Below are 16,609 nucleotides of genomic sequence, written 5' to 3' on the forward strand. Positions count from 1 at the left end.
TTGTGAGTAAATTAAATTTTCTTTCAAGATTAGAATCTTTAAATTAAAATGTTCAAAGTAAATGTTTATTATATTATCAGCCTTGTAATAAAATATTTTTTATCTAATTCATGTACCATCCATTCAATGGTACACAATGGGCATATTTTGGAAGTGGAAAAACAAACCCAGATTTCAGAAGTGCCAGTTATCTTCCCAGTAGCAGCCTTCATTTATCTTGTCAACTTAAATAAATATTTAATGTCTCCTCCTTCATTTCTTTAAACAGACTACTATAAAAACTGGGAAATACACATGCCCAAACACAATTGACGAACGTTTGAGTTGTCAAACTTCACAAAGCCAGGAAACCCCAACTTAAAGCTAATGGTCATTCGCCTCCATCAGCAGGCATGCAGACGCCAGTGGGGAGGTTAATGAACCCAGCCTGTTTATAGGGTTGGCTACTACAGCACAGAAAGGCCTTCCCCACTGATTTCCCTTGGACCCAGCGAAGCCTCTGGAGCTCAGCTGTGATAGTGCGATTTCATCTGCTCTCTCCATCAGGGGCAGGGAAACTTATTTTTTTCTTTCTAATTAAGGGCTCCTGACTCACTGGGAAAAAAAAAATCAGTTTGGGTTTACCAGTCAAGTTAAAAAGTCAACTCAGTAGGCCTGTTCTGTTTTTAGAGAAGAGGGAAATGTAAAAAGGGCTTAAGTCACCAGATTTCAGAAATGGGAATAGAGGTCTGTCTTCAATAACAAAGTAGAAGAAGAAACAGATTAAGGATAAAGTGAGGAGAGAGATGTAGACATAGATAGGCAGCTACAGGAGGTAAAGAAAGAAGGAAGGGAGAAAAAAGGAAAATGGAAAATATACAGGGAAAAACAATCATTAAATTCTCAAGTGAGTGTTACCCCAACTAAATATGTGGGTCAAACTGCTGGCCTTTTGATTTCAGAATTATATGCCCTCACAATGTAAAATGACAGTTATTGTTCTTCCATTGCTCTTTACCCTTAAAAGTATTCTGAGGCTCTTTGCAACATGGACTACCTGTGGCCAATGGCTAGGAAGAAAATTGTTCTCTTGGCTACACTGTCAGTGCCAGTGCCTTAAGAGGCAGAAGAAATCCAGCAAAAGCCTCCGATGACTTGCTCCTGGCCCAGTGACATGGCCAAGTTGCACGTTCATATGGGACACGGCAGCAAGCTCCCTGACTTGAGACTCCATTGCCTGGAGTCAAACGAGGTCTGGCTGCAGTTCTTAACCCCTGTTCCCTACACAAGTAAAGGATTTGCTTAGTAAATTAATCATGTAAACAAGATGGTTAGGGAATATTTAAGCTATTTAAAGAGGATAAAAGTTCTAAGTACTTTGTAACCACCTATTTGTTTTCCAAAGAATGCATTTGCTAATAAACCACACTTATATTAAAGTTGGCTTTCTTTCCTTCCATCCTTCTGGCAATGACCTCTCCTACGCAATGCACGATACACCTCATTTTGGTTTCTATATATGTTTATAAGCTTTGAAATTATATTTCCTTAATAATATCCTGTCTGCTCAGTAACTCAGATTTCAGTGCCTTCTGTTTGAATATATTTTCATCCAGATTTTATTTGCTCTACGCAATAGTACTTAATTTAAGCCTTGTGTTTTCCTCAAATATTACATGGCTAAGTGAAATCTATACAATCAGCTCTCGTAGTTAATGGATAATCACTTTCCATCCTGTGTGATGTATAGGTGGGGCAAATTTATATATAGGAAGATTGCCTTGGCTCAACCCTGGACTGACCCTGCTCACTGCCGCCAAATGCCAGGCCGCTTTTCATTACTTTGCAATCCACAAACAGTCAGAGGAAATTTGCCTTGAAGCTGTATCAGGAGAGAAGAAGATGGTGTACAAGGAATAATTTTTGAATTGTGAGGTCTATTAAACTTTGAAATAAATTCCACAGAGGATTTGTAGAACTGCCTTTTCCAGGAAGTATTTCAAACAGACTAGACAGGATAATACATAAGTATTTCTCACATATATATATGCTTAAACTTTGTTAGGGCTGATTTTCAGAACATCATTTGGAGGACGCACAGTTGCACAAAGAAAGCATTTAAAGTTTCTTCTAACTCAGGAATTTAAAGAACACACTATACCCTCTTATATAAGATGTATAAGAAAGACTCATGTGTATGTCTGTAAAAATATTTAGGTTGACTATATACGAAACTAAAAAACTACATGTAATATTTTAATCAACAAGATCACCTTGAATTTAAAGATGCCAACCCATCCATAAAAAAGTAAAATAATTTATTAAATGTATCTCAATGTGCAATTAAAGTATATAATCTTTTATTGTTAATTTGCCTGAAGTCAGCCTATTTTCTTCTCAGACTTCAATAGCTTTGCCTTCCAAGGTGTTTTGATGTGTGTGTGTTTTACAACTCATGACTCTTCATTGACATTCTCTTTATGATCCTCATTTACCTGTCACTATTATCATCTTTGCTATTTTCAACTTTGTTTAAGAAGAATGCATCAAATATATAAAGAACTTAAATACCTCAACACCCCAAAAACCAAAAACCGGATAAAAAAATGTGTGGAGGACCTGATCAGACACTTCTCTGAAAAAGAAATACAAATGGCCAACAGGCACATGAAAAGATGCTTCACATTGCTAATCATCAGGGAAATGCAAATTACAATCACAATGCGGTATCATGTCACACCAGTTAGAATGGCCACTATCCAAAAGACAAGAAATAACAAATGCTGGCGAGGGAGGGTATGGAGAACTAGGAATCCTCCTACACTATTGGTGGGACGGTAAATTGGTGCAGCTACTGTGGAAAGCAATATGGAGGTCCCTCTAAAAACTCAAAATAGAAATACCATTTGACCCAGTAATTCCACTTCTAGGAATTTACCTGAAGAAAACAAAATCCCTGATTTGGAAAGATATATGCATCCCTATGTTTATTGCTGCACTGTTTGCAATAGCCAAGATATGGAACCAACCTAAGTGTCTATCAGTAGGTGAATGGATAAAGAAGATGTGGTACATATACACAATGGTGTATTATTTAGCCATAAAACAAAAAGAAATCCTGTCTCTTACAACAACATGGATGGATTGTGGGCTCAAAGGCTTGCTTGTTCTCCTTACAGTCAGTGATACATGCCTTAGGAACATCTTATCTTGGCCAAGGCCAGTTCCTGCAACATAGTTATCTCCCCCATTGTGTTGTGCTGGGGAATGTTGCAGAAGGAGTTGTGCACTGAGATCAGAATGAGCCAACAGTTGTATGCATGAGATCACCGACTGTCCTTGGATGTATTTGTGTGAAATAAATATGAGAGGTGCCCTCTCAGCACCACTCTTGAGCTGGTATGCCTTGAGTCCCCTGGCTGGTCTACTCAAGTCTTTGATATCTCATCACATCGCCTCCTTTATCTGCAGGTTGGAGACGGGGAGGAGGCCGACAATGGATCTAGAGAGTATTATGCTCAGTGAAATAAGCCAGGTGGAGAAAGACAAATACCATATGATTTCATGTATTTGTGGAATATAAAAACAAAACAAACAGAAGGAATAAAACAGCATTAGACACATAGACACTGAGAAGTGACCAGTGGTTATTGAAGGGGAGGGGAGCAGGTGGTGGCGGGGAGGGGGACTGTTGAACCACTGTGATGTATATTTGACCAAAAAAAAGAGCATTATAAATTGATCCACAACATTTGAAATGCAGGCATCTTATTAAACTTGTGATATTATTATACCTTATGCTGCCTTAATCCAATGACAAAATAGGGTTGTCCTCAAATTCTTTATCTGTAAAGATTACAATGATCCTCTTTGTTAATCAGAAATTCTTACTGTAATACCTGTTTCCTCACAGTGATACTGCTTCTATCCAATTAATTTGCTTTTATAATTTATTTCTAAGATACAGAAAGACTCATAAAACTGACAAAATCACAGTGGGATTATGGTGAATTAAAAAATCCTTCTCACCCTCTGGGATGGTTTGGCTCCCTTCACAGTTAATCTCTTTCGCCACTAGGTGGCACCTACACATGAATTTAAGAACCACCCCGTTTTAAAAATCCAAACTACTTGGGAACGAGTTTTATCTTCCTTTCGTGTGATTGAATGCTCTATTTTATACCACTTACTATGGTATCATTAAGTTGATCATGTCTCAAACTCTAAATTCTTGGAGATCAGGAATCCTGTCTTTTACTTCTTTGACATAATAGTCTATGGCAAAGGGTTAGACACACAGCATATGCTCAATAAATAACCATTTATTAATTGGTTGCTCAGTATTTTAAGAAACAGTATAATGCTCTGTATCAGTCTTAAATGGAAGTGAGATTGTCAATTACACTGATAATCAGGACATTCTTCTTCTTCAACCTGGCTACTCAACTTTGTTCCCTTTTCCAGAGTGGTCAACCATATACATGTAAACATTACTGACATATAAATTTTTATAGAACCCACTTTTAAAAAATATTTAGCATGTTTCATATAATTAATACAGGACTTAATATTATCCTCTGACCCTTAATAAGAGAAGCAGGACAGAGGCATTTCGAACCATGTGCATTCCTTTGTTCAATGTCAGATATTTCAGAATAGGTTGTTTCAGGTTCAATTAATTTTGGAAACAAACCTGAGAGTTAAACACAAGGTTAGAGTCCCCTTTACTCCTTTCTGTTTCCTCTCTGTTCTCCCTTCTCGTTCTCTCCAAGACCCTTGTCTTGTTTATGCTTATGGTCTTAATACATGTAAGAAAAAGTACCAAACTGCTTCAAAAGTGATTTTGTGGATTCTAATTGCCTTATATTATCAACAGACTTTTCCTAATTTTCCTTATGGGAAAATAATCTTTGTGGGAAATCACAGTCCCTCATGTGTGTCAGATTTCATTAAATTTAGTTAATTCCCTGATTAACTGAACGGCCTTACTGCCCCCCCACTCCCCAACACCCCCACCCCTCAACACCCCCCACCTCTCCCCAACTCCCCTTCTCCCCGCCGCAACCCATTAGCTCTTATATGGAAGTGTTGATTTTGAAGCATTGATCTCAGAAGGGTTATATTAAGGAGAATATGTTAGAGTGTGTGTGTGTGTGTCCACCCTCATACAAAGAGTATAAACAAAACAAGCTACCCAAACAAAAAAAACCCAGTCTTCATCAAAGCAGTTGAGAAATAACATTTAGGGATTAAGGACTTAAAATAGTCACTTTATAAACTGTCTAAGCCATGTCAGTGCCCTTGTCAAAACTAATCTGCTAATCGGTTAAATGCAACTTCCATGTGTCACAGCATTCTATGTCTTTAAATCTCTCTGCATTCACCTCTCCAGTCGAAAGGCAAGATTTTGCTGAAAAGGCAATGTGCCCAGGAGAACTCATAAGCAATATCACTCTCACATTGAGTCACAAAGCCCTTAATCACTTCCTTCAAGTCTGTGTCAATTCTGCCTACCAGCTCTGAACCAAACGAAGCAGTCAGCACATGGTCTCACCCGTTTCTGTGCCCATTTCCTGTACAGCCAGTTAGGCACTCAATTCCTCATATTTTACCTCATATCTCCTCTTATTTTACCCAAACATTAGTTGCTTTTAGGAAATGACCTGAAACTCATTCAAAACAAGATAACGAATGAAGGGTAACTGCAAATTACTCTTTCTAAAGGAGATTTTTCTTCAATTTAACAAGAATCAACACCTTAAGCATAAAAAAATCACTTTTTTATTATCTAGAGATGACATCTTTCTAGGACAGTAGGGTTTTCCCAGTGTGTGTGTGTGTGTGTGTGTGTGTGTGTGGAGGTGACCCTAGGGATGTGCTTCATTCACAGGGGCTACCCACAGCTTTCATTGTCCACAGCCCTACAGCTGCTCCTAGGCTGTATGGCTAAGGCATTGAGAGCACCACCCAACCCCAAGGTCAGAGACATGTGTACTGTGCAGTGGGATTCTCTACATCTTCTCAGAAAACTACAGAGAGGGGTGCACATTACAAAACGGTGTCTTTTGCCCATGATGTTCATTTGAAGGCAAAGACTGCATCTGATAAATAACCTTACATGCAACATGGATTTCTCTAGTGCCTCCTTTGGGACAATTTTCATCTCTAATCATCATTATCACAGTAAACAGTATTAACAACTATAATAAATGCTGACTGTGTCAAAGTTCCAGGACAAAAGTCTGCATACATGACATTTTCTCCCTATGAGGTTAAAGTACTTCTTTCTACTTATATAACTACCCACTACCTCCAAGAGTCTTGAGTCCTGGCACCATGGTGGTCAGAACCGGGGACAGGAATGACTCAGGAGGCTGCTACAGAAGCTCTGCAACTGTGCCTGGAGTGGTGCCCAGTTCTAAGGGGCACCAGCCAACACCAGGTCACTCTAGAATCTGGGGACAGAAGCCCAGCCCAGATAGTAGGGCCCCATCCATGAAGAGCCAGATAACCTGGGATGGCCAGCAGGTGAGGGAAAGGTGCAGGCCCACGGAAGGCCGAGCAGGTGCTCTCTCCCCGGGCTGGGGCCTCCTGCTGGAGGGGGAGGCAAGGCAGTTTCTTGCCGGTGGCCCCTCCACTCTCTTCCAGGCCCCAGCCACTGCATGCCTCCAGAAGTGATCTTGGCTTCCTGAGCTTAGTGGGGAGATTTGCTCTGGGGGAAGGCCAGAACGAGGTAGAAGCAGTGACTCAAAGCCTGCCCTGAGTTACAGTGTTTGTACTTTTCAAAGTTCTTTCACAGCCATTATCTTCTCTTACAAGGACCCCATGAAACAGGCTGAGAAAGCATCATCATGTCCATTTTAGAGAAAGGGAAGCCGAGACCTCAGGGTATCCTAAGCAGAAACCCTAGAAAGGGGAGAGGGAAGAGGCTGGAGTGGTGAAGAGTCGCCACAAGAATTGTGACTCTGGGTAAAATGGCAACTCTGCAGGCCACGGAGGACGGGGCTCAGGCTGGGAGGTCTGCACGTGCTAGACTGCGGGCTGCTCTGGCGTTTACTCAAACTAGGTGGACTCGGGCCGGGTCCCTTCTCCTGGCTCTCCCTGCCCCCCCTACGGCATCTCTTCTCTTTCATCCTCCTAACCCCTCCTGCTCCCCTCACTCTCCCAATGCCAGGGCACAGAGGGAGCTGCGCTCCAGCTTTGACACCCCCTCCCACCCTTGCTGCCACGGCCTGAGCTCCTCCCCACCTGTTTCAGCCTCACCTGGAACAAGAACGGGAGCTGACACGGCTTGCACATCCAGTCGCAGTGCTCTTCAGACATCTTTCCAAAGGACACAGTTTAGGAAGAGAATGGCCACCACTGAACGTCACATACTGGATTTGAACCTAGACTGTCTTGTTCTTGATGACTACACCTCCCACAAGAGAATTTCCTCTTGGCCCTGGCTTTGGGGGTTAGGGTCTGGCTCGGCATCTTTCAGTGAAAAGCCTTCAAAACTAGGCTACGGCAGGAATGGGGGTGACCCAGGAAGATGAAAGGCTGATCTCTTTGAAGAGCTCATTCACAGAAGAGAGCAAGTGCCATGCAGTCAGGAGGCAGTTTCCAGGCCAGAACCTGAAGCTCCCAGCCGGCCTATGAACTGGGGGTGCCAGTGGAAATCTCCAGACCGTCATCTCCTGCAGAAGGAGACTGACCTGGCAATTTCCTGGGGAGCCTGAAACCTATGGAAACAATTTGTACACACCACAACAATCACAGTGACAGCAGAGTCACACACTGTAAGAGCTCTGTGGTCAGACCCTGACACTGCCATCAATAGGGAACCACCAAATATGGTCTAGGAGCCCCTCAGTTGCACTGGTGGGACTGAACAGTGACACAAGCCCACAAACTGGCACCCAGCAATACAACATCTGTGCCCCAGACCCATGCCTGTATCACAGGCACGACCACACACACACACAGGTGAGACCCAGCCCTGGTCATGGCACACACACTCGCGGGCCCCCACCTGTCGTCACAGTAGGTGAACCTCATGTCCATGCTGTGGCGGCTCAGGAAGGTCTTGCTGTCCAGGGGGATGTCCATGTGGGACGGGTGCTGGATGGGCTCACACATGATGATGAGGCAGGAGAGCAGGGGCTCCTTGTAACTGCAGACACTACTGTGAGGGGGGCAGCTGCTGTAGACCTTCACCTGGCCCGTGCAGTGCAACACCTGGGGACCAGCCATGGAGGGTCAGGTGTGGGCTGAGAGACTGAGGGGTGGGGGCACACCTAGGACTCCAACCCAGGCCTGGCATCATCCTACCTTCCAGGTGGCCGACTTGAGGTTAACAGTTCGGCCTCTGTTGGTGACTGTGCACTTCATCCTCATGAAGAAGTCCCGCTCTGTGGATATATCTTTGCTTTTCTTCCCAAAACCAGAGCCTGGATGGGGAAGAGTGGAGAGAACTGGCTGAATTTAGTTTTATGTTTATATTCAGAAGAGAGGCTCCACTGCAGGTTTTTTTTTTGGGGGGGGGGCAACATATTGTTTGTAAGGATCCCCTCTCTTAACACCCATGACCTGCCATGAATGCTGAATACCATCTTGGCATGTGGACCAATGCTTTCTCATCTCTGACTTGTTCCCCCCGCCAGGAGTGAAGCTCCTGAAGGGTAGAGGCTGTTCCATTATTTTGTTTCCCATGTACTTCGCACATGGTCAGTGCTCACTTCAGAGCAGCAAGGCAATGAGTGACTACGAGCAGTAATCTCAGCACACCTCTCCTGGGGCAGGCCCAGGTTCCCTAGAAGAAATTCCAAGGGACAGTCTGGGTGAGACTACAATTACTTTAAGGGGCTGAACCTCTTGGGTTAGAAATGTCCCTCAGACACCCCTGTCTTTTCTTCATTCCTGTCTCTCAGGAATTTGAACCCTCTGGTGCCCTATTTTCAACCTGTAATGGCTGCATTCAGAATACTGTACTGTATTCAGCTTTCTCTCTGAAGTGACATATGTCAAGGCTCAAGAGAGACCTCACATCCAAATCTCCTAGGATTTGGCAACCAAGTTCACTTTGGGGATTAATTCAACATGGAACATATTATTTCTAAGCCAGAATTTAATAAATCACCAAAGCAACAAAGCTTCTTTCCTGATAGTTTCCAAATAGCCTGCCCATTCAGAACATTTCCACTCTTTGTGAAACAGTGTGATGAACATACTGAGTGCCAGCTGAGCCCGCCTCATCCATGTCTACATTCTGCCTACTCCACAACCATTTGGAAGCTTCTACTTCTGCACTTTTAGGAGCCCTGAGTTGCCACATAAAGAGTCTGGCTACCCTGGAGACGTCATGTGGGGTGGGAGAGACTCTGAGACCCCATGGAAAGGAGGGTCCAACTGTGCCAGCATCCCAGCTGAGCCCCACCCTCCGGCCATTGGCTGCAAGGTTCCTGGAGTGGGTAAGCCATCTTGGTCATGCCACTTAGTCCATTCACCAGAATATGGAAACCCAGGTGACACTGAGTAGAGCAAAAGAACTGCTCACAGAATTGGGAAAGGAAATAAAATGATCATTTTAGCCACTATGGTTTAGGTGGTTTGTTAGAGCAATAGATAACTGCAACAGTTCCCATGAACACTTTGGCACAGACGCGTTTACTGGTTTGGGCAGCATCATTTGGCAGAGATGCTGGACTCTTAGGTTATGAAACCTTCGAGAAATGGTGTCCTAACTCAAAGGAGTGCTGTAATAGCATGCTATCAGGTACCATGAGGGGCCAGGAAGAGAGATTTCTGAGCACTAGGTCCCTGTATCTCACAGCACAGGCTCTCTGGATATTTTAGGGATGTCAGTCTTTCCTGGATCATGAGGGCCATGACCCATGAAGCCTACATTCATAGGCAAAGGGAATGCAGACCCCCTCCCCGGTGGTATAAGAAGTGAGGCAACACACAAGGAAAAATACTTTACCATTTTTGAGACTCAGGTTCTCACGGATCTCCTCATGGTCACAGGGATGAGTGAAGTCAAAGATACTGTGCCCTGTTAATTCTACCTGTTTCAAAAACAAGGTTGGGCTCCATTATGCCTAACACTGAAGAAGTCTCCAAGAGGAAGCTGAGTCACCTTGCAGTTTGAAGATAAGGAGGTGACTGAATCAGGTCTTCTCATATTCCAACCCAGTGTCAGGTCCCCAGACATATGGATATAACAGAGGATTGCGCTGATGACAGACACTTGATTCACACGGGTTGGCATGTTAGTGTAGCCAGCAGAGCCACCCACCAGGATGGCTGTCAACAATGCCAAGCCCAACGCTATGGGCTGGGGGTGGGCTCCTGAGGCTTGTAGCCTGAGCTCAGAGAGGTGCAGGGTGGGCACATGCAAGAACAGGGCACGAGGGATGTGACCAGATGGATCCCCAAATGGAAACACTCTCCCTTTTTGAAAGAGCTAGAGGAGGGCATCACCTGTGTGAGTCCCATGAACTTGCTGATGTTTTCTGACAGAAAGATCATATCACCGTCCTGGGTCACCACGGCAATGAAACCCTCCAAGGCTTTCAGATACAAGTTGTCCATCTGTTGGTCAGGCTCAGCTTCAGACTCAGTTTCAGAGCAAACTGGAAAGAAAGGAGGGTTGGATGGCATGCACGAATGTGGTGTTAAAACAGCCTGCCATGGACAGATGTCTGCTGGAGATGGCTCAAAGGCATTAAGCGGACTTTTCCAGAAAAGCACACTGCCAATCATTTAAGTGTCCACCACATGCCCAAGCAGTGGGGACTGGATGAGTAACAATAGACAGAGGACAGACACCCTGATGGGGGCTTTGCAGGCAGTACGGCTGTAGGGGCAGCAGTCAAAGATTGAGAGCCATCCTGGTAGTAGTAGAAGCAATAATTTTCACTGCTAACGTATATTGAGCAATGGCTACATAGCAGGTACTGTACTGACTGTGCTATATAATCTTTACAACATCTCTGAGGGAGGTTCTATGCTCTACTCATCTTGTGGACAACACTTAGAAAAGTTAAATTAAGTCATTTGCCAGAGGTTATAAAGTCTGTAGCTAGTGAACTCAAGCAGCTGAATCCAGAAACCACACTCCCAACTGTTTACAGGCTTTGGAGTCAAACACAGGTTCTATTCCTCTTATTAGGCTATGATTTGGGGTAAGTAACAACCTCTTTTAACATCAGTTTCCTCATCAGCTAAACAGGGATAATAATTTCCATTTCATCGAGTTCTAAGGATTAAATGATTAAATGAATAAGAAAATGCCTAAAACAGTACCAACCATTGTGAATTATTTCCCCTTTTTGATATTGTCACTACCCTCAAATTGCTTAAAGCCTAGACAGAATTATAGCAAATAGAGATGCAAGTCTAGGTAAAGACCTAAGGCAAAAGAGATGGGCACCCAAAGAGGAATGTAAACAGTAAGTGTTCGAGGGCTCAGAGGAAGAGGGATCTCTTTGGGATGGTCAGAGAAAATTGTTTCAAAGAGAGCATTTGAGGAGAAATGAAAAACAAGATTTCACAGTAAAGTGAAAGAAGAGCTTTCTGGACTGCGGGGGCTGGGCAGACGCTGGAAAACACCGAGACAGTAGAGCCTGGAGGCGGCTCCCTCCCAGGGCCTGAGAAGGGGCCCGTCTGGCTAAAGTGGAGGGCCCGTTTCCAGTCTCAGCAACTGGGCTGGTCAAGTGGGTCCAGGGTCCTGGAGAGGCGGCATCTCAGACTGCTTTGGGGAGACTGATCACACCACGGCACGCGGATCGATGTGGAGAGCCAGCAAAGCCGCGGGAGGAGGCTACTGAGGTAGAGGCAAGCAGTGGAGGTGGTTGCCAGGGGCAAGCTGGGGAAGGACTCACACCGCACCCCATCACTCTGAGCAGCCCTGGCCTGTCAAGTACACCTCTGCTATCCACAAAATGTATTCTGCTCTTGGATGGAACAAATAAAGCTCTCAGGCCCCAGGCCCTTGGTTGTTATTCTCAGACCACAGACTTCATTTCAGCCCTATTTCTAGCTCATTATTTAACTCTAAACACATGTTTGTATTCATCCAGTATGAACATCAAGCCAAGAATGCCTCACTTAATTTTCAGAACAAGGGGATTAGAGAGCAATTTGTCACTTATAAAAGTTAATATTCTCTTAACTAAAGAGAGTCTTTCAAATTGAGTCCATTTTAGGGAATGCAAAATGCAATTAGATTTATGAGCCACTTGGCAAGGGACACATGGATGCTGTGAAATGAGGTTGAAGGGCCTTTCTCTTGGGCACTGGATTTATTTGGTCCTCTTTTCTCTTTTCCCTTGAGTTTAAGCTCTGGGCTATATGCTGTTACTACTCAAGAAGAAGTCCAAATTAGGAGATTTTCCTGACAAGGGGCTTCAATGGCACCACTAGGGACCATTCCCCTTCAGGACCAGGATCAGTGACTGTGCGGGAATTGCAGATGCTGCTATTTCTGCAGAGCAACAGAGCAGGCCCATCCGGGGACAGGCCAGTGTCTGGAGCCGATAGTGGCGCTGTGCAGAGTAGTATCCTGGTGACTTGCCCTCTGTGTTACTGATGTGGTAGGACAAAATCAGAGGTCTTTCTTCTTCACACCCTGGTGCAGGCAGTTGGGCTATGAGATAGGAGACTATCTGGTAATGGCCTTATACCACACACATACCCATACTTGATCCCTGCTTAGGGTCTTCGCCAACTAAATAGGCAGCTGAACTGATGATAATGAACCAAATTTCAAGTGTGGGTGATGTCACCGCCAATGTCAGCACTACTAAAACAGAAGCTTTAGTAGAGACAGTGACTTAATTCAGCACTTCCAAAGTTGAACATAGGGGCTTGCTAAAATAAGGATTTCTGAGCTCAGGGCTACTACATAATTTGTTGGTCCCAGTGCAAAGTAAAAATGAGGGGCCTCTTGTTGAACAGTGAAGCCACATCCAGAGCCCTTTCTGAGCTCAGGGCTACTACATAATTTGTTGGTCCCAGTGCAAAGTAAAAATGAGGGGCCTCTTGTTGAACAGTGAAGCCACATCCAGAGCCCTTCTAAGTGTGGCATCCTGGGAGACTGCACAGGTCACACACTCATGAAGCTGGCTCCAGAGTTCCTGGTTCAGGAGGTCTCAGCTAGGAGCTGGGGAACCTGCCTTCCTAAGTTCCCAGGTGATGTGGATGCTGTGGGCCTAAGGACCACAGATTGAGAATCACTGTCTTAACTCACAATCCTGTGAGTGACCCTAAGCTGGGAAAATGAACCTATTTAGGCAGGTGGTGACCTATTTTGGGGATGGGTGAGGAGAGATTTTCAGCACCATTTAGATCATACCAGGTAGGTGACTACCTTCTCCAGACAGCAAAGGTCAGCCCTGGGATTGCTGGCCTTTTTTCTCTCTTCAATTTCTTTGATCTCAGTGGCAACACTGACTTCTGAAGTAATCCTAAGACAACTCTACTTGGGTTAGCTAGGCCCAGAGGAAATAGTTCTGCTTAAAATTTCCTGTTTTTAACAGTTCCAACACAGCCAAACTGGTTTCCATCTGTGCCCAGTACACTTGCTTCCAGGAGGTGGCGAAATTGGCTATAGCAGCTGGCCAGCTGGCCTCCGGGAGGGAGAGGGGTGGTCAGGGACCACGAATGGAAACAGGACATCTTGGGACCGAAGTCACAATGGCTGGAGGACCAGGAAGCCAGCAGGCTGGCCCCTGGGGACTCTGGGGTAATGGGGTCTTTTTTGTCTGTGGAACTATTTGCTTGCACAGTGCCTGCTTATCTTCCTGGGGGCTTCCGAAGGAACCTGGCTAGCTCTCTGCCAGCCTGGAGCTGAGGCTGAAAACCAAGGGCAGAGGCAGACCTTCCCTTGAGGGGCCAGGGGCTCAGGCACATCGGCCCCTGTTGACACCTGCTCTGCTTCTCCTCTGCTCTCTCACAGGAACATCACATCTTCCCTGATGCATCATTAATCTCTGACTCGGTGTCAGGCACATTCACTAGGTAGTGATTATACTCCTACTATGCATGTCCACCTTGTGCTGGGTGCAAAGCAGGAAATCAGTCAGGCCCCCCATGAACAAGCATCACCTACTATGTGCTCAGTCCCATCCTAGGGATGATCAGGGGTAGAGAGAGGTGTAAGAGCAATCCTTTTGCTCAAGGCATCTACTGACTGGTGGGGAAGACAAACTGCTGTGAGGCCACACAACAAACCAGGTGAAACCCTTGGTGCCGAATGAAAAAGAGTCCACAGTAGGTGCTTAATGAGCCCCGGGATGGGGTCTCCAAGGCACCTGGGGTTCTAGGTCTCCAACACTTGTTTCCAGGAAGGGTCTGACCCCACAGACACACAGGTCATTAAAGTCAGCGGCACTCTGCTGAGATGAAGCGCACTCAGCCTGGGGACACAACAAGATTCTTTAATGCTAAAAATAGCCCCAGTAAACAGGCTTTGATGACTCCCCACAGCCAGGATATGCGCGGGCTGAGGTTTCGGAGCACTTTTTCCGGAGCACCGCTCATTTCCTTCAGGCGGCACCACCCATGTGAGGTGGGACCCCAGGGACAGCAGGATCTGGGCGTCTGGGATGAGTGGACAGGGCAGCAGGGCAGACACTTCTGACTGGGTCTCTGAGCCCAGACCATCACAGGGTGCTGCTGCTCAGGATGCACTTTTATTCCAACGGGATCATTGTCCCTTTTTGGTTCCTACTCTGAGAGGCTCCAGGATGCTTTGCCTGTTCTTAGAATCATTCTGATGTGATGTTCCTGGTTCAGATTTGCTTGGCAGTCAGTCACCACTTAGTTATCATTGTGGAGCTTCCCTTTTAAACGGATTCCTCCCCTCCAGCTCTTCCAGGTCCATAGACTCACCACTACCCTTATCCTGGGTATGCTGATGGCAAGAGCAGTCCCAGTCAAGACACAAGGAAATTATTTTTGGACCACTTACCGATCATCATCCATACCTTAAACACCACCATTACCGGTAGTAGGCTTGGGCAACCCTCACATCTTTGGCAGAAGGCACTGTGTTATAACCTGAGTCTGCTGGTGTCCCAATGAGCCTTGAAAGCCCACCATGAGTGATTTATTCCTTTGTTATTTATATAATTTATTATCCTATCTTACCTTTCTATATTGTCCTTCCTAAGATGTAGCACAGGACTGAGGTCAGCAAATACCTGCTGATTGACTAGATTTTTTTGGTTTAAGGTGAGAGAATGATGTAAACAAGGTCAGTATCTTTAGAAGAAATTGTAAATTAGCCAGTCTCAGCCACTGATATTGTAGGATGAATCAGCTTCTCAGCTCCTCTCCAGACAAAACAGAAAAAGGCCTTGGTTTGGCGGGTGGGTTGTAGGGAGGGGTAGGACAGTAAAAAAGTAGGGGTGAAAGTCTATAAAAAGAAGTCTGAAAATTGGGCATCAGAAACCGCATCTGCCTCCACAATTTTTCCCTCGGTCCCACTCGTCCTCTATGAAAAGTTCACAGTAAAATCCTTAAAATCACTTGTCCCACATTTGAAAGTCTTCCCCTTAGTAGTAGTCTAGAGATCAGGAAATCATAATCTCTGATTAAGACTGATGTCTTCACTAAGCAAATGCCAATGAATCAATAATAAACCTGACATTTTTCTTTAGAAACCTTGCTTCTTCTCAGTCTCCAGCTGCTGTGTAAAATGAATTCGATTTCACCACATATAAGTGTGAGGAAGCCTAAAATCCACTGCAGAGTGCAGAGCCAGTGTTGCCTATTTCACTGCTCTTTGGTGCCCTCTGAGTGCAGAAGCGACTCTCATTTGGCCACAGTTTGTGGGGTTCATCTTGAAAGAGGATTTAAGACAATTGAGCAGTATTTGCACTGATGTTCCTGTCAGAGTGTTCTGTTCTCGGCCCAGTGTGGAAGCTAATATCATAAAGCTATTGTTTCAGTTTGCTTCCTGTGATATTAATCTCAATCGGCAGCCCAGACTCCCAGCCTGAATTTCTCAGTGTTGGGGTTTCCTCTCCAACATTCCCACACAGAATAGCCTACTGTGAAAATCAAAGGGAAATGTGTTACTAAGTAAAGAAGAAACTTTTCTAAAGCAAAACCTGGTCTTTTTTAGCCTTTTGAACTCTGAGGTATGCAACCAGCTATTTCCTATTAAAAAGGGAGCCAACATGGGTGCTCACCTTTGGTAGAAATGCCTCAATAATGAATCTGTGGTTTGTTTTGACTTGGAAAAGCTTGGCAACTCTGCATGTGGAGAGAAAATGCTGCAAGGTGGGCAGGAAGACAGTAAGAGTTTACACATTGAGGTTTCTCTGACATCATTTCTCCAGAAGCCTATCAATCATAAATCAATTTACTTGTTCCTAACAGCTTTTATTTCTAAGCTACAACTTATTGAGAGCCTAATATGTGTCAGGCAGGAAGGTAAGGGCTTTTGTACTCATCGTTTCAATCCTCAAACTGTATCGCAAGTTAGATACTGGTATCCCCTCTGTGTAGATGAGAAAGTAAAGCTCAAAGACTGTGAAGAGATTCCACAGTGTTGCTGAGAAGGGAGGCAGCCAAACGGAGGTCCCAAAGCAAGTCTGTCTGACCATCAATCCCACTCTCTTTCTGTTACACTGCAACC

The 16,609-nt window shown here is 44.8% G+C and overlaps 1 protein-coding gene across 2 annotated transcripts in view; it reads right to left on the reverse strand.

Annotated features, from left to right (window-relative positions):
* The window catches only part of EPAS1 (endothelial PAS domain protein 1), an 83,840-nt gene that overhangs the window by 18,806 nt on the left and 48,425 nt on the right, over positions 1–16,609 (reverse strand). For both annotated transcript variants that reach the window (XM_036925850.2, XM_036925851.2), the window contains 4 exons: positions 10,444–10,595; positions 9,944–10,028; positions 8,293–8,411; positions 7,994–8,199 (listed from right to left, as the gene is read on the reverse strand). In XM_036925850.2, coding sequence (XP_036781745.2) covers positions 7,994–8,199; positions 8,293–8,411; positions 9,944–10,028; positions 10,444–10,595 — 562 coding nt within the window. The remainder of the gene's footprint in view (positions 1–7,993; positions 8,200–8,292; positions 8,412–9,943; positions 10,029–10,443; positions 10,596–16,609) is intronic.

Source organism: Manis pentadactyla, chromosome 2 (genome assembly GCF_030020395.1).
Source record: "Manis pentadactyla isolate mManPen7 chromosome 2, mManPen7.hap1, whole genome shotgun sequence".
Lineage (NCBI taxonomy): Eukaryota > Metazoa > Chordata > Mammalia > Pholidota > Manidae > Manis > Manis pentadactyla.